This window comes from Monodelphis domestica, chromosome 8, assembly GCF_027887165.1.
Source record: "Monodelphis domestica isolate mMonDom1 chromosome 8, mMonDom1.pri, whole genome shotgun sequence".
Classification (NCBI taxonomy): Eukaryota; Metazoa; Chordata; class Mammalia; order Didelphimorphia; family Didelphidae; genus Monodelphis; species Monodelphis domestica.
The window spans coordinates 91,769,261-91,795,066 of NC_077234.1; the positions used below are offsets into that span (position 1 = coordinate 91,769,261).

Below are 25,806 nucleotides of genomic sequence, written 5' to 3' on the forward strand. Positions count from 1 at the left end.
GGCTTAAATTGTGATCGCAGAAAATATGGTTTCAAGACAGTGTCTTGTTTTAAATCAAATATGAGGTGGTCACCAGGGAAAAATTCCCAAATATTAAATATACCCAAGTCAGCTGGGTTTTATAGAGATTTTAATTAATACAAATGAGGAATTAATGAAAGAGAGAGAGAGAGAAAGAAGAAATAATGAGAAAAAGGGTTAGACCAGCCTAGGCCAGCATGAGCCAGCCTAGGCTGAAAACCCTAAGAGAGAGATCAGTCAGTCATTTATCCACTCACCATAAGATTTGTCCAAGCAAGATTCTAGTGTTCAGAGAGACACCAGATGCCTCCTCCAATTCAGCTTTTCCCAGCTGAATCCCCTGAGACCTCTTTTTTGACCTCCTTTTAAAGGAAATTTCCTCCTATGTCACCTCCCCTGAGTTCTCACATCTACCAATCACAGTAGACATTTTTCCAAAGGACAGACCATTCTTAATTCACATCTGAGTAGACTTAAACTTTTGATTAAGTTCACACCTGAAAAAAAACCTCTGAGTAAGTTCTCACCCCTTTGCTCCTTGTAAATTCACAAGTTGCCTGACCTTTATAGGTACTTAGCACCATTTTGTATTAGATATAAAAATAGGCACAGCTTAAGAACTTTTGTCTTACTATAAGTATGGGTTTAAGTATTTTTCATTGTTCAGCAAGGAGTTTCTTCCTCTAAAGCAGGCTTAAGTAGGGGTGGAGTAGAGGTCTTCACATTCCTGATCTAAGTAGAGGTCTCACATTCCTGATCTAAGTTCTTTCATTGTTTAAAATGGGGAATGGTCTTAACCCAACCTTATGAAGTAGGGTCTGAGAATTTTTAAGATTCACAAGTAATATTGTGTTTCAAGATCTCTTGCTTATAATAGAAGCTGCTAAGTTTTGTTTCATCTTGACTTGAACTCCTTTTTAACAACTGTCTTTTCCTGATCTGTTTTCCAAGTCATTTCCAATTCTTAATAACAGATATTCTATATTTTCTCCAATGTTTTTAACCTTTTTAATTTTGTTTTAATATTTCTTGCTGTTTCATAATTATGTTCTCTTTGGTCTATTCTCATTTTCAAGGATCCTGTCACTTGGGTAAAATGAACCACTTTCTGTTATAAACTATTTATTCTTCTTGTTCCTTTATGTTTTAGCTGTTGCTTCGTTTATTCTTATCATGTGATTGTGGAAAATCCATTTTTTCTTGTCTGTTTTGCTTTGTGGTTGTTATGAAGTATCTCGTTCTTTGCAAATGTGTGTTTTAAAATGGCTCTGAGCCCTGGGAAACTACATTTCCTAGGACCCTCTACCCTAACTTCACTCAGCGCCATTTTAAAATGCACACAAGTTTGATCTTAGGGTATCTGTGGATCTTTTTAATGGTCCATGCTTTCTTCAAATTATTTATCTCTCTACCCATAGTTCCTGAATTCAGTCTTCATGCCAGGGCTAGGTTCAACTTCCTGTGGTGCTTTTGAGTGGGGTGTTCAACCCAGATGGCCTGGACATCTGTGCTAACCTCTACCTTTTAGAGTTAAACCCCTTTAGTATCTTTGAGGGATGAGGTGCTAGATCTTTAGGGTCCCTTTTGGCATCTCAGGACAGAGTGCTAGGGAACTCAGAGCCCCATGGATTGGAAAAATCCCTACCAAAGTGCAGCTGAAACCATATTTGTCATTGCCACTTCCAGTAGTTCCCAAAGCGTCCCCTACTGGGGTTAGAATTCTTTGTTCCTGCAGCCTCTGAATGCAGACCCTTAGAGGATATGGTTACACTGGGAAAGCAACTCCTTTTCCTATTACTTATAAGTTTCTGACTGCATTTCTGGGATGGAAGAAGTCACTTAGTTTTTTCTAGAGTTGGTATGTCAGAGCTAGGCTGTTTTCCTTGTTTAGGCAGCCTCATTGGCCAGAAGTGAATCTTTCCCCATTATAAAACAACAACAACAAAAGCCCTTTGATTTTACCAAATCTTCAAATTTTCAACTTATATGTTGTCTCCTTTTAATAGCCAAACTCAAAGGGAAAAAAAGCTTGTCTACCTTTGTTGCCTCCCTTTATTCATTTTCCACTCACTTTCTCAATTCCATACAGTCTTGCTTATTACTCCCCTGAAACTGATCCATCTTCCACACAGCTGCCAAATGGTATCCATACATCTGATCTTGTCATTCTCTTACTCAACAAACTTACTTCTAGGAGAAAATACAAATCCAGTCTCATCTGCTTGGCTTTAAAGTCCTTCACCATCTGCCTTCAACATGCCCTTTCCAGGGTTATTGTTCTTCTACACCTATTCTGAATTCCAACCAAATTAGCCTATTTGCTGTTTACATGTTTCATAGGTGTCAGGCATGCAGCTCATGAAACACTCTCCAGTATAGCCCAAACCAGATTAAATGTAATTGGAAAATATTTAATAAAATAAAGATGCAATAGAACATGAATAAAGCAAATACATGGTTTTCTATTTCCATATGTAGTCCACAGTTATCTGTATATTCAGTTTAGTGGTTTTGTTTTGATTTTGTTTTGACACCAGTGTCAAACATGTCTCATGTCTCTGTACCTTTATATGGAGTTTCCCAGGCTTGGAAAGCAGTCCCTTCTCACCTCCATCTTCTAGAATTCCAGGCTTCCATCAAGGTTCAGCTCAGATTTGTCAAGATTGAAATTACAGTAAACAGACACAAAGTTTTGAGCACATTCAATTTATTGGTAAGACTATCAGTTACCAATAAAAAGGCCTTTAGCTGCTCAGCGGGCCCAAAAGACCCCAAATGAGGACAGACAGATCATTTTTACAAACAAAAGGAGAAGCATCCCAAAAAATTGAAGGCAGTATCATAGAGGGGTAAAATAATAATAATATGATTGGTTATAAAGTCAGAAAATGATATGGTAAGTTACAAAAACAGAAACATAGATGTGGAGGATAATATGATTGACTGGACATCAGGAATGTGGGGCTTGCAACCACTCCTTTCATCTTGTTGCTAATTGATTGTGTCCACTTGCAAGTTTAATTAGTGACACACAGATAGCAAATCAGTCTTCCTTGAAGGACAACTATAGAAATAAGTTTCTTTTCACTAAAGTGATTAATAGGGAAGCAACTTTTAAACTTAACTCAGAAAGGAAGGCCAAACTTCTAAACCTGTGCACTTCTAAACATAACTTGAAGTCAAAGAAACATGACTTAAGCAGTTAGTACAAAATGTCATTGGTTAGTAGAGAATAGAATCGATTACAAAATGAATCTGTTTTTCTCCAGCACTGCCTGTGTATTTGCTTTGTTCATATTTTATATTTACTTTACTCTATTTACGTTCCTTGAGAACAGGGATTTTTTATTCTGACCATTGAATAGCAAGCAGTGCCTTACCAATAGTGTATGGCTTAGGTGGTATTCTGTAAATACTTGTTGAATGAATCAGTCAATCAACTCTTGTGTCATTTTGTCTTCCTTTTTTATAGTTCTCCACACATCATATTTTCCCCTTATCTACTCTGTGGGTTGAGCCTATTTCAGAAGAAGTTGGTAGTGTGTAAGTAATTTCCTCCCACATTTATTCTCTCTTTTTTTTGGTTGTTCATTGTGCCTAACTCTTCATTACCATTCACTGAGGTTTTTTGGCAAAGATATTGGAGTGGTTTGCCATTTCTTTCTCCAATGGATTAAGGGAAACAGAAGTTAAATAACTTGTGCAGGGTCACACAACTAGTAAGTGTCTGAGGCTGAATTTGAACTCAAGTCTTCCTGATTCCAAGCCCAGTGTTTTAACCACTGAACCATCCAGTTGCCTCTATTATTCTCTCTTCCTAATTCTAAAACTTAATTTCTTGAATTTAATAAAATAGATTACATTTTGTAATTTATACTAGAGAGATAAAGTAATAGATATAGGAGCCAAGATATAAAGGCATGATATAAAGATATAAAGGCATGAAGGAATTCCCTGTTCTACAAAGGAACATTTAGAAAACATTTTTTTACATTCTATAAATAGAATAATAATCATAACTTCAAACTGAGTCTTTTGAAATGATTAGATTACTTAAGTTTTTTAAGGGTAACAAATTCTATTGATTTCTTTGTACTTTTTAATTGGTACAGGAAGTTGTCTTTCATACTTAAGTAGTTACATGATAATGACATCAGTATATGTAGTCTCATTTCCTTTTTAGGAATGGCTTAAAGATAACAACACCTGAAGAACAATTTATTCTTGTTTCATCAACACCACAGGAAAAAGTAAGTTCTATGCTAGCCACCCCTTCGTTTGCATATACTTATGGCCATCCCAGGCATTTGTGTTCTATTTAAACAAACAAACAAAAAGACTTGATTTTATTTGACTGTAATAATTGGGTATACATTGTCTCTAGTAAACTTACATCAAATTGAGTTTTTGCATTTTTTTAACATTTTTGACAGTCTACTTCTAAAATATAGTGATAAAATATTAAGTTATTCTGCACCACACAGTTTATATTTACAAAACGGTTTAAGAGACTAAAGCAGTTCTCATACCAACAAAAGCAAGTATTTAAAGTTGCACTTGTTGAATTGTTGATTTTGCCTCACTGTTACCTTTTCCTTCTAGACTAAATGGTTACGGGCTATAAGCCAAGCTGTGGATCAAGCTCTCCGTGGTATGTCTGATTTTCCCCCATATGGAAGTGGAAGCAGTGTTCCCAGGCAAGAGCCTCCTATTTCACGAAGTGCCAGATACACTTTCTACAAGGACCCTCGACTAAAGGATGCCATTTATGATGGACGATGGCTTTCAGGGAAACCCCATGGCAGGTAATATTTTAAAAATTGGAGATGAAGGTAATAGGAGGTGACATATGCCCAAATTGCTAAAATAAAATATTCTGTTTATTCCAGAGGGACTCTGAAATGGACTGATGGAAAGATGTATTCTGGTATGTTCAGAAATGGTCTGGAAGATGGGTAAGAAAACATCTTATCACATGTATTTGAATGAGGGTGAGGAAGCAATTTGGATTCCTTAAAAAGCACATTATTATTGTGTTGAAGGAAGGAAGGAAATATTTTAATATTTTTTAGTAATAGTAAAAAATACTTTTTAGGCCTAATACCTATGAATCCTAGAATGTTAGTACTGAAAGGGACCTTTGAGGCTCTTTAGTCTAACCTCCCTGAAAAATCAAGTGACTTGTTCAGGATCACATAGATACTGGCAAATCCCTGGCTGACACCTAGTTTTCTTAAATCTTAATCCAGTGTTCTTTCTACTTTTTACATTGTCCCACCCAATGATATGATCAGTAAGAGTGAACAGAATAAAATTTGTCCTGATTTGATTAAACTCAGCAAATTGTTATGAAGTACTTGCTCTGTTCAGGGTATTGCTTGATAAAGAACTCCTGAGAAGCTAACATCCTTCTGAGAATCTGTATTCTTCATAGAGCCTGAGTTCAAATTATAGTTTATCAGGATATAAGAAACTGTTTCCAGAAGAATTGGAAAGCCCCAAGATAGAGACATATCTTGCTGTTTATACAACAAATACTACTGTTTATACAACCTAAAGAATTGCACCAGTCTCAAGATAGTTTAGAAATAAGGAAATTCACCTGGACACATTCAAGCAACTGCCTGGCTGGTCAGGTACAACAGGAACTCAAGATAGCCATTGTCATCTTTGTAGCTGGAGCCTAGGGGACTATCAGACATTTTGTCTTTTTGTAAAAAGCTTTCTGACCTCCATTCTCTTTTGTTTCTTGTTCAGTTATTTAAAGTTGTGTCCAAACTCTTTATGATTGGAGTTTTCTTGGAAAAGATAATGGAGTGGTTTGTCATTCCCTTCTCCTGCTTATTTTACAGAGGAGAAAACTGAGGTAAACATAGCCACACAACTAGTAAGTGTCTGAGACCAGATTTGAACTCAGGAAAATTAAGTCTTCTCGATTTCAGACCTGGCACTCTTATCCACTGTACCATATAGCAGCCCTAGAACAAAAATGACTCTTAATAGGGTTTTGGTTCCTCAGAAGTGGCATATTAGGTGAATGCTGACATACACAAAAAGGTACACATAAGAGATTTTTTTTAAGTCAAGAGAATTTTTCATTTACTTGATATTACAGAGCCCAATAAGCTGATATTCTTGGTAAGCAGTTTGGGCTTTAGGCCCAGCTGATGATTTTGTAGACCAGCCTCCAATTATGCCCATATATGGTATCTCTTCAGTTATGTCCAGCATCTCTGCCATCCCAGTAGCTTCCCAGGTTTATTCCAGCATCTAGAAGCATAACCTAATGGGAGGGAAATGAATGGGATGGTCTTTTCCCCTTAAGTCAGCATTGCACCAACCCAGTTCCAAATGTGCTAGAACAAAATTCAGTAAAGGCAGAAAACCAGCTTCTCAGAGGTCAAGGCACTCCAATATTGCTTCTTCAAAGATCTCTCTCTAATTCTTCCCTAGTGGTGTAAAGTTTAAAATTAAATCTTAATAGTAAAAATATTATATTTTAGAAGGTTTATTAAATGATCGTTAGAAACCAAGGAATAAAGAGGATACAAAATAAAAACCATGTGCCCATGGCTGGTTAGCCATTTTTAGCCATCCTCACTCACTACCATCACTGCTGATTCTACATCAGAGAGGAGGACCCTCAATGCCCACACCCCTTATCCTCTGTCTACAGGAAGTAAGTAATGACAGGAAGTCAGTGGGATCTTGGGATATGTAGTTCTTTTTTAGGGTAACAGATTTTCAATTATACATTTCCCCTCTGAGACCTGCAGAAGACTAGTCTCTCCAGTGGGTCTTATAAACATACCAACTTTGAAATTACAATAATTTGAGCATAAGAGGAAAAAAGAACAAAACCAATAATTGCTAGACACATTGACAAAAAGCCAGTTAGGAGGAAGTCCCCTTCAGCATAAGAGTGTCCATACAAAACAAATGCATTCAACCCCCACAGTTCAAATCACCACATCCCAAAGTTCACTCTGGATCTTCTGCTGCAGCATGTGATCTGTGCAGGCATCTTAATGGTGCCTTCTCCAAACAGTTCACTTTCTGGATTTGGAGAGGTAGCGTGTTTCTTATCCTAAAATTACTCTCAAAAAGAATTTAAACTTTGCAATTTATAATAATAATAAAACATTCCCCTGAAGAGGGTGTTGAAAAACACAGGGATAACTTAGGAATGAAATGCATGGTTGAGTTATGAGATATATGAATCAATTGACAATAGAAATCAAAAACATCAAAAAAATCCAAATAAAAGAGAAAAAATAATTTCTGGATTAAATATAAAGTATCAAAGTCTTATGTGTAAAAATTTTAATCAAAGGAAAAATAAACCTATAACAGGTCCTTGAATCTGGGCCCAATTAAAGTGATTTAAGCAATTATGCATTTACCCAATCAGCAGCCAGGACTATATAAAGTTTTGTCACACAATAAAAGACAGAATAGGGACTAGATTATAGAAGCCAGGTAGGAGCCAAATTTGAGATACTTGGTAGAATGTGGGACAAGGAAGACCCACCTCTGACATATGTCAAACAGCTGCAACCTCAAACCCCAAACAAGTTCAAGTCCTCTTGTCTTGGCTCAAAATTTTCATCAATCCCATTGGGATTGATTGGTCTCTTTGACCTTGTGCTCAACTGGCACTATGCAATTTAGCTTTGTGCTTCTTTGGCACTGTGCAATGGCTCTTTTTGTATTCTCTTGTCCTGGAATCAGACAAAACATTTCTCTACCTTTAGTGCAACATTCTTTATAATATAAATATTTTTTAAATTCATCCATTCAGAAACCACTAGTTAATTAAAATTATTTCTGAAGACCCCTTAGAATTACCATTTAAATTCTTAGCTCATTAAATTCTCCAAAGGTTGTTAGCCAGGTTTAGTTCATCCATTTATCTCTTCTTCGCCATGAGTCCCCTGGCTTAAAATAGCCTGACCAGTAGGAAGAGCAAGCAACCAGTCAAAAAGTAGGAAAAGAAAAATGCAGCACCTCCAAAGAGAGTTGGAGTTTGCAAGGGTGGTTGGGGTGGGCAAAAAGCCTTGGCAGGAGCAACGTGGATTAAAAAAATTATCTAGGCTGTCTTAAAAAAAAATCAAAAGAGTTTCCTGACTCTTTTGATTGCCATCTGTAAAATTTATAATTAAATCTTAATAGTAAAAAGATTATATTTTAGGAGGTTTATTAAATGATCATTAGAAATCAAGGAATAAAGAGGATACAAAATAAAAATCATGTGCCCATGACTGGTTAGCCATTTTTAGCCATCATCACTCACCACCATCACTGCTGATTCTACATCAGAGAGGAGGAGCCTCAACGCCCATGCCCTTTATCTCTGTCTACAGGAAGACAGAATGACTACAGTAATGACAGGAAGTCAGTGGGATCTTGGGATATGTAATTCTTTTTTAGGGTAACAGATTTTCATTTATACAGTGGCAACATATTCTGTGGAGACAAGACAGAGTTCTACATCTCCATCCCTGTCCCACACCAGACACCATTCAGCCTGAATATAATCTCAGATAATCTTTGTGATCTGAGAGTGATTAAACAGCCACCCCTCATCCCTTCCATCCTCTTCTGTTTAGGACCCAGCTCTAACTCCTGTGGTTCAGGTCCTATAGTCGACACAACAACTGTTTTCACTCAGCCTTTGCCTGGGGAAAATGCCCACTCAAATCCTTTCTCTTTGGAGTTTTGGAATTGCAGGGAGAGAGCTTCCTCTAGTCCTACTGTAGTCCCAAGCCATCTGGGCTAGTGAAAGGTCTCCACAACCAAGAAGACCGTATCACTATATGGCTGTATGTTATCACTTCCCTCCTTTCCCCAATTCCATACCTTTTTACTCTGAACAGCAGCATGGCCTCAGCCAAGGGACCCCACAGTCTTGTCAACAGTCATCTGTAGCCTTTGTAAGACCTGAGTTTTGAATTGTGAGACCCTAGGAAAGCAAGAACCACAATCTGGTAACAAAAATAACTTATTGAACATGTTATTTTTAACTTATAAGTCATTATAAGATAATTATCACTAGGTGTCTATCATTTCAAAGACTCTTATTTTTGCTTTTTGTACTCAACCCATGAATTTATTTCATATATATTAAAAGGCAAATCTATGTTGTAATCATCATCTGTTGACATTCTTAATAGTATGTGTGGTGTATTTGAGAAAAGCGAATTTTTTTTATGGAGTTTTCAGGTCATGTGAAAAGTTTTATTTTATCAGTGTGTCTTTATTTACTTACAATATGCCAGTGAATCTGTAATTTCAGTGTTCCCTCCATTGGTGCAGCCTACAATATTTTCATGTAGTCTTAAGCATAACTATCAGATGAAAAGTAATTTCAAATCCACAAGATATCTATTTTCATTACTTATCCAAATTAAGTCCAGTGTCCAGTGTAGTCTAGTGGATAGAATGCTGAATGAAGGGTCAAGAAAAAACTCCCTTCTGACTCTATGAGTGTGATCATGGGCAAGTAACTTAGCATTTCTGAATCTTAGCTGCCTTATCTTAAAAATAAGAGGTTTGGGGGGACAGCTGGGTGACTCAGTGGATTGAGAGCCAGGCCCAGAGATGGGAGGTCCTGAGTTCAAATGTGATCTCAGACACCTTCTAGCTATGTGACTCTGTACAAGTCATTTAACCTAACCCATTGTCTATCTCTTACCTCTCTTCTGCCTTGGAACCAATACATAGTATTGATTCTAAGATGGAAGGTAAGGGTTTAGGAAAGAAAAAAAAAAGAAGAGAGGATTAGATTAAGTGGCCTTCTAGCACTAAATCTATGATCTTTAAGAGTTCCCTCCTACTGACAGTGAAAATTGATTTACATCATATAATTTCATTTTTGATCTTGGGTTGTGAGCACCTAAAATTCTAGTGTGCTAATAGATTTTCTTTAAAAAACTGAATTACAGTTGGGTCAGGGTCTAGTCTCTAAACCTAGGTCACTGACTCTTATGAGTGTTCTTTGCTGATTGATTTTCCCTGCTCTTCACAATGAGAGTTATAAAGTCATAAAATAGATTAAATCTGGGCATTCCTCAATCAAGCATCAATTTTTTTCTGAAATACCTATTTTCTTTGTTTTTAAACCCTTATCGTATTTTTTAAAAACGTTATTTCTACCAATTTAAGCAATTTAATCTGGCTTTTACATGAATTATCATACAAAACATATTTCCATATTATTCATTTTTGTGAGTAATCTTATAAAACCAAATCCAAAACATATACCCAAATAAATAAGTTAAAAATTATATGCTTTCATCTGCATTCCTTCTCCAACAGTTCTTTCTCTGGAGTGGGGTAGCATTTTTTGTTATGTACTTTCTCAGAATTGTCCTGGATCATTGTATTGCTGATAGTGGCAAAGTCTGTCACATTTGTTTGTTCTACAATATTGCTGTTACTCTGGACAGTGTTTTCCTGGTTCTGCTTATTTCCAATCATGTAGGTCTTTACAGCTTTTTCTGAAATCATCCTGTTCATCATTCCTTATAGTACAATTGTATTCCATTACTATCATATACCACAATTGGTTCAGCCATTTCCCAATTGAGGGACATCCTTTTTTTTTTTAAACCCTTACCTTCTGTCTTGGAGTCAATACTGTGTATTGGCTCCAAGGCAGAAGAGTGGTAAGGGCTAGGCAATGGGGGTCAAGTGACTTGCCCAGGGTCACACAGCTAGGAAGTGTCTGAGGCCAGATTTGAACCTAGGACCTCCCGTCTCTAGGCCTGGTTCTCAATCCACTGAGCTACCCAGCTGCCCCCGAGGGACATCCTTTTAGTTTCCAATTCTTTGCCACCACAAACAGAGCAGCTATAAATATTTTTGTACAAACAGGTCCCTTTCCCTTTTTTAAAAAAAAATCTTTAGGACACAAACCTAGTAGTGATGTATTATTGGATCACGAAATACCTAATTTCTGTCAGGCACTGTACTAGTCCTTGAGTGTTCAAGTATGAAGAATCTAACAATTCCTGCTCACCAGGATCAATGTGCCTATATTTATTTACAATAAGTTTGTTCTAATGAGGGAAACAAATGTATATTAAAGTATGTACACCATGGCATGGACATAGAATAGTATACCTGTCAGATCTATGGGAAAGGAAAGAATTTAAGACCAAGCAAGAGATAGAGAATATTACAAAATCTAAAATGAATAATTTTGATTACATTAAATTAAAAAGGTTTTATATAAACAAAACCAATGCAAACAAAATTAGAGAAGATGCAACAAATTGGGGGAAAATAATTATAACAAAAATCTCTACCAGAGGTCTAATTTCTCAAATTTATAAGGAGCTAAGTCAATTGTACAAAAAAAATCAAGTCATTCCCCAGTTGATAAATGGTCAAGGGACATGAATAAGCAGTTTTCCAATAAAGAAATAAAAACTATCAATAAATACATGATTCTAAATCTCTCATAATTAGAGAAATACAATTCAAAAAAATGCTGAGGTACCCTCTCAGACCTTGCAGATTAGCCAATATGACAATAAATGAAAATAATAAATGTTGGAGGGGATGTGGCAAAATTGGTACACTAATACACTGCTGGTAGAGTTGTGAATTGGTCCAACCATTCTGGAGGGCAATTTGGAATTAAACACAAAGGGCTTTAAAAGAATGTCTGCCCTTTGATCCAGCCATACCACTGCTGGGTTTGTACCCCAAAGAGATAATAAGGAAAAATTTATGTACAAAAAATATTTCTAGCCACACTCTTTGTGGTGGCAAAAAAAATGGAAAATGAGAGAATGCCCTTTGATTGAGGAATGGCTTAACAAAATGTGGCATCTGATGGTGATGGAATCTGATGTTGTGCTGAAAGGAATAATGAATTGGAGGAATTCCATGTGAACTGGAAAGACCTACAGGAATTGATGCAGAGTGAGAAGAGCAGAACCAGGAAAACATTATACCCATAGACTGATACACTGTGGCACAATTGAATGTAATGGACTTCCCTACTAGCAGCAATGCAGTGATCCAGGACTATTCAGAGGACTTATGAGAAAGAATGCTTTCCATATCCAGAGAAAGAACAGAGCAGAAATACAGAAGAAAAACATATGATTGATCGCATAGTTTTATGGGGATATGATTAGGGTTTTGATGTTAAAAGATCACTCTACTGCAAATATTAATATGGAAATAGGGTTTGAACAATGATACATGTATAACCCAGTGGAATTTCTTGTCAACTCCAGGAGGCGGGAAGGAAAGAGGGGAGGGAAAGAACATGAATCATGTAACCATGGGAAAATATTCTAAATAAATAAATTTAAAAATAAATTAAAATAAAATGTGTACATCATAAATATAAAGTTATTAAATACCAAGTGTTTTGAAAGGATCAGGAAAGGCTTCAAGTAGAGGGAAGTACATCAACTGTGAATTGAAAGAAGAGAGAGACTCTTACAAGGTAAAAGAAAGAAGGGAATGTATTCCAGGGACAGAGGGATGGCCAGTGCTAAGGCACCTGGCCCCAGGGAGGTAGCCCCTCTGGTATGAGGGCTTCTCATTCACCTTTGGTGTAGCATGTACAGTGGCCACACTCTGATAAAAGCATCTTGGCAGATAGGCTAAACCAGGTTGAGGGCAAGCAACAGACCTCAAGCCTGTTAGTAAGTTAGGAGGATGTCTGTGGCAAGCATGTGAAAACTTCTCTGATGGAATAGGTGAATGAAGAACAGTTTGTTCCAATAGCCATAAAGGCAGCTGAAGTGGGCACTATAGAATGCCTAGAGTTTGGTCAGACGTTGAAGATGCCAAGGTCATCCACTGCATTCCCTGACATCACCAGTAGTCTTGTGACTTGTGTGTCTTGCCACTAGTTTTTGATGACTACAAGAGAGAGTGAAACTGATGATTTTGTGTAACTGCCTCACTTAAATTCAGTTCATGAGCAAGTCAAGGTAACACCCCATGATGCCACTGATCCTCTGAAAATGAAGGATAAATAACAAGGGTCCCAGATGGGAGTTAGAGTGTTATATGTAAAGAATAGAGAAAAGATAAGTTTGAGAAAGCAGGATAATGTTCAATAAGGCTGGAAAGATAGGTTGGGACCAGGTTGTGAAAGACTTTTAAAACTAAACAGAAAAGTCACTTGAGTGAGGAATCATTTGGCAGCAATGTTCTGGACATACTGAGTTTGGGATGCCTCCCAGATCCAGTTTGAAATATCCAATAAGTAATTGGCTATATGGATCTGTTAGTCATATTCATGGAGCTAGTAATTAAACCATGGAAGCTGATGAAGTCACCTAAAAGAGGAGAGAAAAAGGAGAGTAGGGACTTAGGAGATAGAGCTTTGGGGAGCACCTGTGGTTAGGGAACATGGTCAGAGCATTTCCTTTCCCATTGGCTATTTTTGTCAGAAATTCTCCATCTCAAAAATAAAATCATAGTGTATGTTTTATCTACTTTGGCAGGTATGGGGAATACAAAGTCCCAAATAAAGCACTGAACAAGGATGACCATTATGTGGGATATTGGAAAGAAGGAAAAATGTGTGGTCAAGGAGTCTACAGGTAAATGTGTCCTTCAAATTTTGATAGAGTAGTGCTAGAAAACATTTTATAATTGTCATAGTATGCTAAAAAAAATACATATTCCCATAGTGAAATTTTACTTTTCAGTCTAGTTCATTAACTGTATATATATAAAAATCAACATTTTTTCCAAAATTTGGAAAATGGTTTGTTTGTATTTATTAAATCTCATAAAAATTACATTCCTAGTTTCATGAATATTATTTTTGCCTATAAAATTCTTGTATTTATCATAATCTCCTATAGTAATGGTAGTATATAGTAATCTCTCCTTTGTAGTTCTGCTATTACCTGCAAGCCATAGAAACTGAGGAAAGAACTTGAGATATTCTGTAGTAGTGCAAAATAACAAATCCTGGGCTTCAATGCATTTGTTTTGGTTAATTAAAATATAAATGAACATCTTCATTTGTAGAATACTGTATTAAAAAAAAAATAGAATTACCAGTAAAACTTGAATGTGAATTAAAATTTCTTATTCTGAAAGAGTAAAGGAGAAGCTCGGTATTTGAAAGCTTCAGCTTAATATGTATGCTGCTCTTTGCCCTTTCCTTCCAACTACAGCTATGCCAATGGAGAGGTATATGAAGGCTGCTTTCAGGATAACATGCGTCACGGTCATGGCCTTCTACGCAGTGGTAAACTGACTTCTTCTTCTCCCAGTATGTTCATTGGCCAATGGGTGATGGATAAAAAGTCTGGATATGGTGTATTTGATGATATCACAAGGTATACTATTTCCTTTCTTATTAATCTTCATCTTTTAGACTGAGAAAATAAGATTCATGCCTCAAAAAGGAAAGATGCTTCAAGGTGTGATATTGAAATCACTTTAAATAGACTGATATATATTCATTTAAGGTTGCCAAGGAATTCACTTATGTTATTCCTAAATGAAACACTCAAGTCAGCTGCCAAATTTTTTTTATGATGTTTTTATTACAAACAGGAGGAAGAAAGTATTGGGGGGGGGTGAGAGGAAGAAGAAGGAGAGAGAGAGGGAGAGAGAAAAAGAAGTTTAAATACCCACTCTGGCTCAGGCTGAGCCAAAACAGGCTGTAAGGCCCTGGATAGCCAAGGCAAGGAAAGGGATCAGTCCTTATCACTCACGTGACCAATCTGTAGGAAAGCAGTCCACGGGGCTCCTCCAACTCCAAGCACCAGCCTCTAACTGACTCTAGCACTCTTCAGAGGAAGTCCTGAGAAATCCAGAGGGTGTTCTCCTGTGTCTCACATGTGCCAATGGTGGCTCTAGCTTGACCTAGGACTGCCCAAAGGTCTCTCCTTTTTTTTGCACATGCCTGTTGAAGGCCATATTCTCAAATAATTAAATCTTGAGTTTGCTGCAGCCCTTCCTAATCTTGTTACACTGAGTAGGGTGGAGATTGTAGTTTCCAAGACCTGATTCTGTTATTCCAAGTATCTCTATTGTTATTGATCAGGAAATAGCTAAATCCCATCTTCTAAAGAATGGTCTGAATAGGGTGGAGTAGTTTTGAAATTCACAATGGGGGGCTGAATGGTTTAGTTTTAGGGAATAAAGAAGAGGAAGTTTAAAATGACAGGAAAACTGGCAAAGAATAAGCTTCTTTTTAATGCATCACTTTTTTTATGACAATTCACATAAATCACATTTAGTAAAAGGCCAGGCATATTATTTGGAGTTAATATTGGTACAAAATTCTCCTAAGCTCTACACACACAAAACCTACTGTCCTCTCCAGTAAAAAACTTGAAAAATAGGAGAGAGAAGAGAAGTTATAAAAATTACTACTTTTAATTTGCTTTAGGGGAAATAAAGAAAAGATGAGCAATTTCTACAAATATAAAATTAACAACTTGTGCATCGTGCTTATAATTTACAAAGTACTTTAGAAACTATTGGAAAGTAATATTTCTTACATAACATGTCATGTTTGCCAAGAGAAAAACTCATAAAAGAAAACTTAGTTATATTTAGTAACAAAAATTTAGAGAGAAATCTAATCACCTGTAGATTTAAGTATATTCTTTCATTAAAATCTTTTTTGTTGTTGCTACATCCTCAATTATTTGAAAGAGTTGTTAATGTTATCATTTCCCCTCATGTTAAGGATTGATAGGATTATTTCCATTTTATCAAGAGAGAAACTGATCTATGTTTTTGGAATCTCTCTTTTTTCATTTCAGGTATCCAAGAAAGGTGGGGTGGCAAAAGAGTGTATTTTTATGGAATTGAATGATTATTTCTTAGAGATGTGTTCCTGAAGTTGCTTGTATATTGAACATTTATGAAGTACATTACATTTTCCTGCCAATAACTGCTATAATTTCACAGATATATTGGGGATGAGAGGGATGGACAAAGCAGAGTTTGCTACCAAAATGTATGTCTGTTCTAACAGTGAAACCTCTCTGATTATCACATAGGGAAAAGATCTACTAAGAAAAAAAAGGTTGAGGTCAAGCATACCTCACATGCAGTTGTTTAGCCCACTGTTTTGACAAATTTATCTTTAATCTGCATTGTTTTTCTTTTCTTTTGCAGGGGAGAAAAATATATGGGAATGTGGCAAGATGATATGTGTCAGGGGAATGGTGTGGTAGTTACCCAGTTTGGATTATACTATGAAGGAACATTTAGCCTTAATAAAATGATGGTGAGTAGAATATGTGTGAATATAAATACATATTTATATACACATTCATATACATATATACATGCATACATGTAAATATGTCATTGTTATTGATTTTTAAATTAATTTTTATCTTTTTCCTATTGATCTGAATTGCCTTCTTAGATTTCTATTTTTTCCTTTTGTATTAAATTCATCATTATGATTTTAGCCATCATCTCTCTTTCATATGATATTATCACCATATGTTTGTTTCTTTAAATAGGGAACTGGTATTTTACTCTCAGAAGATGATACTGTCTACGAGGGAGAATTTTCAGATGACTGGACACTTAATGGAAAGGTTGCAAAACATTATTTTTTACACATGTGATACACCTCCTTATACTTCCTTTATACTTATGAAAATATACTCTTTTCTCTTGTACTTTTTACTAACTCTTGGGAAAAAATAACATATTTGTATTTAAGAATTTAAGATTGGAAGCAATAGAAGAAGTGGGGATTAAGGCCAAGTTTTATTCATAATTTACAGGCTGATTTCTCTTTGACCCTTAATTAGAAACGTTCCCACTAATTGCAAATTTCTTTCCCTAAATTTACTCAGGGAACACTGACTATGCCAAATGGTGATTACATTGAAGGTCTTTTCAATGGGGAATGGGGATCTGGGATAAAAATTACTGGAACATACTTCAAACCCAGTTTGTACGAGAGTGAGAAAGACCACCCCAAAATTCTGTAAGTATTTATAGTGATTCTGGTCTCCTGTTATGTTCTGTAGAATTATTATGCTTTTACCAACATCATTTATTGAATTGTGGGTTTTTAAAAGTTTTTTTCTTTGAACCATTTAGTACCTTTGACAAGTCACCTGGCACCTGAATTATGTATATCTACTTTTTTTATGGGGAGGTTCTGGTTTGAGGATGACCTCAATCCCTTTGCTTATAAAGTCTAAATATATATGGAAAACAAGGATTATATTTTTCCAGTTTACATTTATGGATTAAAGGAGAAATATGACTAAAATTCATCATTTCCTTCATATTGACATTGCCACTTTTTCTTTATGGATACCTATTTTAGTTTTGTTTTCATAATACCATGCCAGATGCCTTGTTCAGATGAGAGCTCAATATATTTTCTGCACTTTTTTTCAAAATTGTGAACTTTATACCATAAATAAACTAATTCAACTTATGTTTGAAAGTATTTTAAATTCCCTAAATGGCCTATAGCAGCTTATTAGTTACTCCCCTTCTTCAATGTTTCCTTTCATTATTTTTGTCTATTCTTGCATTTGTGAATTTATTTTCTTTTACTTAGTTAATGTGTATTTTTTTTTAAACACTTACTTTCTGTCTTAGAAGCAATACTGTGTATTGGTTCCAAGGCAGAAGAATGATAAGGGCGAGGCAATGGGGGTCAAGTGACTTGCCCAGGCTCTCAATCTACTGAGCCACCCAGCTGCCCCCAATTAATATGTATTTTGATCTGGTTTCTCTTTCACTTCACATTATTTTATGTCATCCCTATTTCCTCACATTTGTCATTCTCATTTGTATTCTGTTACATTAGCTGTTTTTGTTCAGTATACTTATATGCTACAAGTTTATTTAGATATTTTCCTTTTAGTAGATATTTAGAAAGTTTCTATTTTTTGTAATTATAAATAGCTATTTAAAAAATATATTCCCTTTGAGTGGTATTACTGAGTAATAGGATATGACTACTTTTGTGAGTTTTGCTTCTAGATTGTTCTACAAAAATATTCCATCAGTTTGCATTTTACAGCCTTGTCTGAATATACTTGTTTCCCTAAAACCTCTTACCAAAATGGATTTTTCTTTTTTTCTTAACCTAAGAAGTGCTTAAGAAGAGGTGCCACATAGTTTTTCCAATTTGCATTTTTTACATCAATGCATCAATTAATGTTACCTGATGTGTAATAGAATTCAAGGTTTTGCTTAGCCTCTGTGGCAAAAATTACAAGTTCTTTATTGTAGGAGGAAATCCACTGCAGAAATCAGTAAAGAGAAGTGGGGGATAATAAAACTAATTCAGAGTCAGTACTTTGTATTGTGGGATTTAAATTAATATCCAATACTCAAAGCATTATATTTTATAAAGTTTATTAATAATCACTAGAAGTAAAGGAATAAAAGGGTAATTATCTAACAAAATAGAACCACATGACTAAACTCCCTTGCCTGTTTAAAAAGACCGCCAACCACTGCTGCCATTACAGAAAGAAAAGAGGGATGGAAATACCCAAATTTATATGCTGCCTATGTCAGCATGTAACAACAGGAGGAGAGTAGGGTGCTGGGAACTATAGTTTTTAGGGTACAGAAATGAATTAATAGTGTGTGATGGCACATGCCTTAAAGTATATTGTAACTTCTTTGTTTTTTTAACCTTTACCTTCTGTCTCAGAATTAATATGAAATATTGTTTCCAAGGCAGAAGAATGGTAAGGATTAGGCAATGAGGGTTAAGTGACTTGTCCAAGGGCACATAGCTAGGAAGTGTCCGAGGTCAAATTTGAACCCAGGACTTCCTATCTCTAGGTCTGGCTCTCAATCCACTGAGTCATTTAACTGCTCCTAATTTCACATTTTTTACCCTATTCTAATAAGCATTGCCATTACCCCTCTTCTTCAGAATCTTACAGTTTACACATGGGGAAGCTTCTTAACTTTCTGCTTAAGTTCTTATTGTGTAAGGAATAAAGCAATAAAAATTTTGTGTTATTTTATTAGTAGGAAACTAGGAAACCTGGCAGTGCCTGCTGATGAGAAATGGAAAGCAGTATTTGAAGAATGCTGGCACCAGTTAGGCTGTGAGAACCCAGGCCAGGGAGAACTCTGGAAAGCATGGGACAACATCGCTGTAGCCCTAACCACCAATCGTCGCCAGCACCGAGATAGGTGAGTGGCTGTGCAGCTCGTTGGGAAACGTTGAAACTACACAGAACTGAGCCCCAAAGTGTAACCTTTTGCTCTGAGAACATTATAGAAGCTACCTTAAACTTCATCATTATTACAGGCTTATTTTCTGCTTCCTTCTGACTTCCTCTCTGGGGAAACAGAAAGTCCACTGTATGTATGCATGTATGTTCCCAGCCCACATCTGGGACATAACACCAAGTTTGGGAGAATGTAGTGATATATACATTTTTAAGAATCATGTTTGCTTCATTATGTAAACTTACCCTTCCCTTCTTACAGTCCAGAGATATTAAGTCGTTCACATACCCAGACATTGGAAAGTTTGGAATTCATTCCACAGCATGTTGGTGGTGCCTTCACTGTCGAGAAATATGATGAAATAAAGAAATACTTAATAAAGGTAAATCAGAAGCCAGTTAGTTAAATATTTGTCTACTTCTGTGTTTGCTTCCTAAATAATTCCTATATCACTCTAGAATAGCAGCGTCAAACTCAAAGGCCACTGGGACAAGATTAAAATATACTGGAAAACGTTTAACAAAACAAATGAAATTACAGTACAATATAGATAGGTAAATTTGTGGTTTTCTAAGTCAATATATAACCTACAAGGATCTGTTTTTATTTGAATTTGAGCCCATTGCTCCATAACACATTTCCCAAATTAGGAAGTTGTGATGTCTGACAGGGCAGAGGATATGAGTCACAAGCAAGTGCAGTGATTGGCATCTCAGAGCTCAGCAAGCTCTGTGATTTTTTGTTGGCAGAAGCAAAGACTTGTTTGTCAGAGGGTGAGCTCACTTCTACTTCCTGGGCCTTTCCTCTGTACTTATTGGCCCAGGCTTTAAGATGCTGTTATTCCAAGAAGAAAATAAGTAGATGATAATAGGAGGATGTGGAAGGAAAGCCATGGGAATAAAGAAGCCCTAGACACTGCTGTAGAGTTTGTGAATGACATTATTCTAAGACAAGGCTTAACACTTTTGTAAAAGTGCATATACATGGGCAGCTGGTTGGCTCAGTGTAGATAGAGAGTCACGCCTGGAGTTGGTAGGTCCTGGTTCAAAACTGGCATTAGGGGGGCAGCTGGGAGGCTCAGTGGATTGAGAGCCAGGCCTAGAGATGGGAGATCCTAGGTTCAAATCTGGCCTCAGACACTTCCCAGCTGTGTGACCCTGGGCAAGTCACTTAACCCCCATTGCCTAGCCCTTACCATTCTTCTGCTTTGGAACCAATACACAGTATTGATTCCAAGACGGAAGGTAAGGATTAAAAAAAAAAATTGGCATTAGACACTTGGCTAACTGTGTGACCCTGGGTAAGTCACTTAACCCTCATTTCCCAGCTCTTACTGCCCTTCTTCCTTAGAACTACTATTGTTTCGAAGACAGACGGTAAGGAAGGATCCTTTACCCACCACAAAAAAAAAAAGGCTTAAATGTTAAATTATGTTCCTGAATTGGAACTTATATTAATGTGAAAATATCTGGGAAAATATCTCAGAATCAAGATTTTGTTTGATTTCTCTGAACTATAATTTAAGACATCTGGCCTGTGTCACCCTGGACAAGTCACTTAACCCTCACTGCTCAGCCCTTACTATTCTCTACTTTGGAACACAGTATTGATACTAAGATGGAAGGTATAAGTTTTTACATAATAAAATTAATTAATTAAAAGAAATTTAAGACTTCTGATCTTTTAAATATCTGAGGGCTTTTGGAAAAAATGATTGGCCATGTTTATTTTTGCTTCATAGTTTGCTGAATCACTTAAAAGAATTCTTTTTTCTTTCAGGCTTGTGACACTCCTCTGCACCCTTTGGGTCGTCTCATAGAAACCTTGGTTGCAGTGTATAGGATGACCTATGTGGGAGTGGGAGCTAATCGGCGATTATTGCAAGAAGCTGTGAAAGAGATTCAGTCCTACCTTAAGCGTATTTTCCAGCTGGTCAGGTCAGAGGATATACAGTGAATTGAAGTTCTTTAAGCAGAATAGAAAGTCATTTTCCCCTTGAGACTGAGTCTGTCCTCACTTTGATTTTTTTAATGCTTCATTAAGAATCACCACTTTTTTCCCCTAAGACTTCAGAAATTTTGCATAGTGGATTTCTGAGATAAAGGACAAAGACTCATTTTTGATAGCAATATTTACTTGTTGAATTTATTTTTACACTCTCAGAAAGAGGCCTTTACCCTGAAAGAGGCACTGACTTCATGATAGGATGACAAATATACAAGTACAAGAGACCTTAGAGGTCATCCAAGCCTATCTCCTTATTGATAGATGAGGAAACTGAGGTTCAGAAAAGTTGAATAACAGGTGTAACGTTACATATGGGAGACCTGAGATGGCTGGGCAGATGCTCTAATTCCCAGTCCACTGATATGTCCTCTGTAGCATGCAGCCTTCCCTGTGTAGTGTTTCTAAAGCTTACTACATCTATAATTGAATCACACCTCACATTAAAAAAAGATCATGTCGTTGAAATGTTACTTTAAATAGAAATCCAGTAGAAAGATGATAGCCTGTAGCCTTGAAATCCTTTCCACTGATATTATGACAGACTTTTACTCTACTTCAGTAGAGTTAAGAAGACCTGAGTTTAAATTATGCTTCTGACTTACAAAACCTTGTTGTAAGTAAGGAATTTCATCTCTGTGAACTATAGTTCTTCATAAAATGAGGGGGTTGAGGCCGATGATCACATCATTTTGTAGCCTTTGAAATCTTTAATTCTGTAAGATGTCTGACTTCTTAAAAACTTAATTTTAGGAAGTTTATATTAGATTAAATGTAATTGTGACTATCTAGTACCTAATAGTGTTATTTGTTGAGGATCTACGTAACATTTTTTAATACAAAGAAATCTTCTCTGCTTTTTAAAATGCTTATGACAGAAACTGGCCTTGCATCTTCAGTCACAGTTTTCATTACAACTAGCTGTAGTATTTTCACCTAGTGGAAACTATGCCATGACAAGAAATCTCAGCAGACTAAGAATAAGTTGAAATAAATTCTTCTTTCATTGGACTTTAAATGGGCAAGTAGAATACAAAAAAGTACAGAAATATTTGAACTCCCAAAGTATAATCAATTTCTCCTTCCTCAGGTTCCTATTTCCTGATCTTCCTGAAGAGGGCAGCACAATTCCATTGTCTGTTCCTCTACCCCAGGAAAGGAAATCTTTCTGCACAGGAAAGTCTGATTCTAGGTCAGAATCTCCAGAACCAGGGTGAGTGGAGGTCATCTCAAAGGATTACACTATGAAGAAGTGCTTCTGGTAGAATTTATTTGGTTTCTGTGTCAGAAAAACTTCATCCTTTGGCAATTGAGTGTCTGTTGCTAAACCTTTCTAAATTTAGCTGGGCTCATCTCCCCTAATCCCTTGTCACCACACAGAGCTGGGTGTTGGCACATTCCAACAAACCCAGTGGTGCCAGAAAGAATTCTAGTGCAGACCTGGCAGTTGACAGTATCTGATTTCCAAGGACCAACCTACTTAAGTATGGAGAAAGTCTTCTCACTTGATGAATTCTTGGGACATTTGAATTCATGAAACAGGTGATGGTGGCCAGGAACAGTAAGCAGTAAGTGGACATTGTACAAAAGGAGCTGAATTGTGTCCATCTTGGCATCCCGGCTCTAAAATGAAACCAGAAAAAGAAAGAAAGTTGAAGCCTAATGAAAGAATGGCTCACAAACTCTTGTTGGAGAGAAAAAGAAAGAGGAGTTGATAAAATTGGTTTCCTTGTGGGTTTGAGGACAACCAGATAGATCATTTCATGAGAAATTTGGTTATCTTGCATTGTAACCCTCATGATAAGTTTCTGGGAGGGAAGAAGCAGGGAGAAACATGCTGTCAAACACTAGACACATAATTGCAGCTTATACACGGATCTAAGTTGTGAAAGCTTAAAACTGCACTAGGATTTTGGGTTTACCTTCTTTCCTGGCTATTTTCTAGCTTGTTATACCTTCCTCCCCTCCATTCTACTTTACAGTTCAGTGACACTGGCCTACTTGCTGTTCCTCATACATGACATTCCATCTCCCATCTCCATTCCTTTGTAGTTGGCTGACATCCATGCCTGGAATACTCCACCCCCTTATCACTACTGGCTTCCTTCAGGACTCAACTAGACCCTTTCCTTCTTCAGGCAGCCTTTCTGCTGCCGTGCCCCACCCCCACCCCCCAGCTGATAATGTTTCCCCCTTCAGATTGCAGTATATTCTATTTATCATATTAGCATGTTGTCTTCTCCATTAGAATGTATACTCCTTGACTGGCAAAACCATACTACTTTGTTATTGGTTTCTTTCTTTGTATTTCTACTGTTTAGTATGGCGCCTGATGTATAGAAAGTGCTCAGTAAATGCTTGGAGACTGACTGACATATTTGTGGACTAGAGTTTATTCAGAAATGGATACCCAGTTTTTTCCCCTAGTTCTTTGCTCCCACAATTATAAATATTTTGGTGCCTGCTAGATTTTTACTTCCCTGGGATACACACCAATTCATGGGACTTCTAGACCAAAGTTTCAATTTTGTCCCTTTTCTCGCATTGAAATCCTGAATAGTTGGACTACTCTGATATTGCATCAATATGCATATCTTCCTACAGACCTTTCAACTTTTCCCATTTGGTATCTTTTGTTCTTTTTGCCACTTTTAGCATCATGTAAAATGAAACCTGGGGCAGCTAAAAGCTTCAGTGTATAGGGTACTGGGTCTGGAGTCAGGAAGACTCATTTTCGAATTAAATTCAGCCTCAGATACTTACTAACTGTGTGACTCTGGCCAGTCACTTAACCTTGTTTGCCTCAGTTCCTCATCTTTAAAATGAACCGGAGAAGGGAATGGCAAACCACTCTGGTGTTTTTGTCAAGAAAACCTCAAATGGGGTCATGAAGAATTGAACATGACTGAACAACAATAACAAAAGTGAAGCCTGTCATTTTTGCTGGCATTTCTCCATTTCTCTTAGTATTTGCAACATGCTTTCATGTGGACATTTATAATTTGCTGGTCTTCTTTTAATAATTGTTCCAGTCCCAAAGATTACTTATCTATTGAGAGGTAATCACTTTTCTTTATTTGTACATTGCTTTGTCTTTTCCTTTCTTTATAATTTTAGAGCCTGAAAGTGTTGATCATCTCTTCAGCCATAACTTTTTTATTTCTTTTTTACCTCCCAATGTTTTATAGCTATGTGGTCACGAGTTCTGGGTTACTGCTGCCTGTACTGTTACCTCGACTCTACCCACCACTCTTTATGCTGTATGCCTTGGAGAATGATAGAGAGGAAGATATTTATTGGGAGTGTGTTCTTCGACTCAACAAACAGCCAGACACTGCTCTCCTGAGCTTTCTTGGTGTGCAAAGGTGAGTGTGCCAGTTTTAAGGCAAAATTGTTTCACTAAATATAGCAGTCCTTTCATACTTTTGGTATTGAGTTATGACCTACCATATTTTCCTTCCCTGTTCATCATATTGATGATCATTGTACTGATGAACAAAATATTGATTTGTAACCTTTAGACTTTATAAAGATATGAGATAGACTAGATTTAAGTTATTCTTGACCAAGATTGTTTCACACTATATTAATAAATGAAAGCCAAATTCCCCTCTGTAATGTTTACTGAACCTGCAAATATAATATTATTCATGGATTCTACTACAACTGCCCCAAAACATTTTTTGCACTTGAATTATACCTAGATCTGAAAAAGTTGTCAGGCAGAATGGAAAAATATCAATATAGCTATTATAATATCTTTAAATAGTGTCTACTGTAAGTAATGATTTATAATTATAGAATTATGGCATCTTTTTGTAGGAAATTTTGGCCAGTGACTTTGTCGGTCTTTGGAGACACTAAAAAGGTATGGTTAAATTGGGCTTGATTTATAGAGCACATACCAGAAGTACCTTTACCATAAAACCTGAATAATACCTGAAAAATGGTACCAGAAAACCCAACTATCATCCTTGACTTCTTACTATTCCTTATTTCCCCACCCCTCCACCCCTAATATCCAGTCTGTTGCCAAGAATTGCCTATTTCTCCTTTACCACAATTATTCAGTTCACCTCCTTCTCTCCTCTAACATTGCCACTACTCTAGAATGGACTCATTGCAATAGCCCACTGGCGTGGGCCTACCTGCCTCATCCAACTCATTTTCCAGTTAGCCACAAAATGATTTTCATAAAGGTTAGAGCCAGCCATGTCACTTTCCCCACCTTCCCTTCCTCAGACTCCAATGTTGCCAAGATCAAATACAGAAATCTTTGGCATTCATAGCCCTTCATGATCTAGTCCCCTCCTACCTTTCTAATCTCCTTACACTGTATTCTCTACTATGTATTCTTTGATCTAATGACACTGGTCTCATTACTTCATGAACAGGACTCTCTAATTCTTGGTCCTAATATTTTCTGTCTCACCCCTATACCTGGAATTTTCTCCCTCTTCATCTCCACCTATTGGCTTCCCTGGCTTCTTTTAAATCTTAACTTAAATCCCACCTTCTACAGAAAGCTTTTCCCAATCCCTCTTAATTCTAGTCCCTTCCCTTCTTTGGATTACTTCCCTAAATTCCTTTATA

The 25,806-nt window shown here is 36.6% G+C and overlaps 1 protein-coding gene across 7 annotated transcripts in view; it reads left to right on the plus strand.

Annotated features, from left to right (window-relative positions):
* The window catches only part of ALS2 (alsin Rho guanine nucleotide exchange factor ALS2), a 97,451-nt gene that overhangs the window by 64,948 nt on the left and 6,697 nt on the right, over window positions 1–25,806 (plus strand). For 6 of the 7 annotated variants that reach the window (XM_056807323.1, XM_016425188.2, XM_016425187.2 and 3 more), the window contains 15 exons: window positions 3,494–3,564; window positions 4,205–4,271; window positions 4,624–4,826; window positions 4,911–4,976; window positions 13,500–13,598; window positions 14,184–14,348; window positions 16,147–16,258; window positions 16,503–16,580; window positions 16,845–16,978; window positions 19,003–19,170; window positions 19,471–19,591; window positions 20,989–21,146; window positions 22,304–22,426; window positions 24,402–24,578; window positions 25,036–25,081. In XM_056807323.1, the coding sequence (XP_056663301.1) occupies window positions 3,494–3,564; window positions 4,205–4,271; window positions 4,624–4,826; window positions 4,911–4,976; window positions 13,500–13,598; window positions 14,184–14,348; window positions 16,147–16,258; window positions 16,503–16,580; window positions 16,845–16,978; window positions 19,003–19,170; window positions 19,471–19,591; window positions 20,989–21,146; window positions 22,304–22,426; window positions 24,402–24,578; window positions 25,036–25,081 (1,788 nt within the window). The remainder of the gene's footprint in view (window positions 1–3,493; window positions 3,565–4,204; window positions 4,272–4,623; window positions 4,827–4,910; window positions 4,977–13,499; window positions 13,599–14,183; window positions 14,349–16,146; window positions 16,259–16,502; window positions 16,581–16,844; window positions 16,979–19,002; window positions 19,171–19,470; window positions 19,592–20,988; window positions 21,147–22,303; window positions 22,427–24,401; window positions 24,579–25,035; window positions 25,082–25,806) is intronic. The other variant, XM_056807324.1, reaches the window with a different exon arrangement.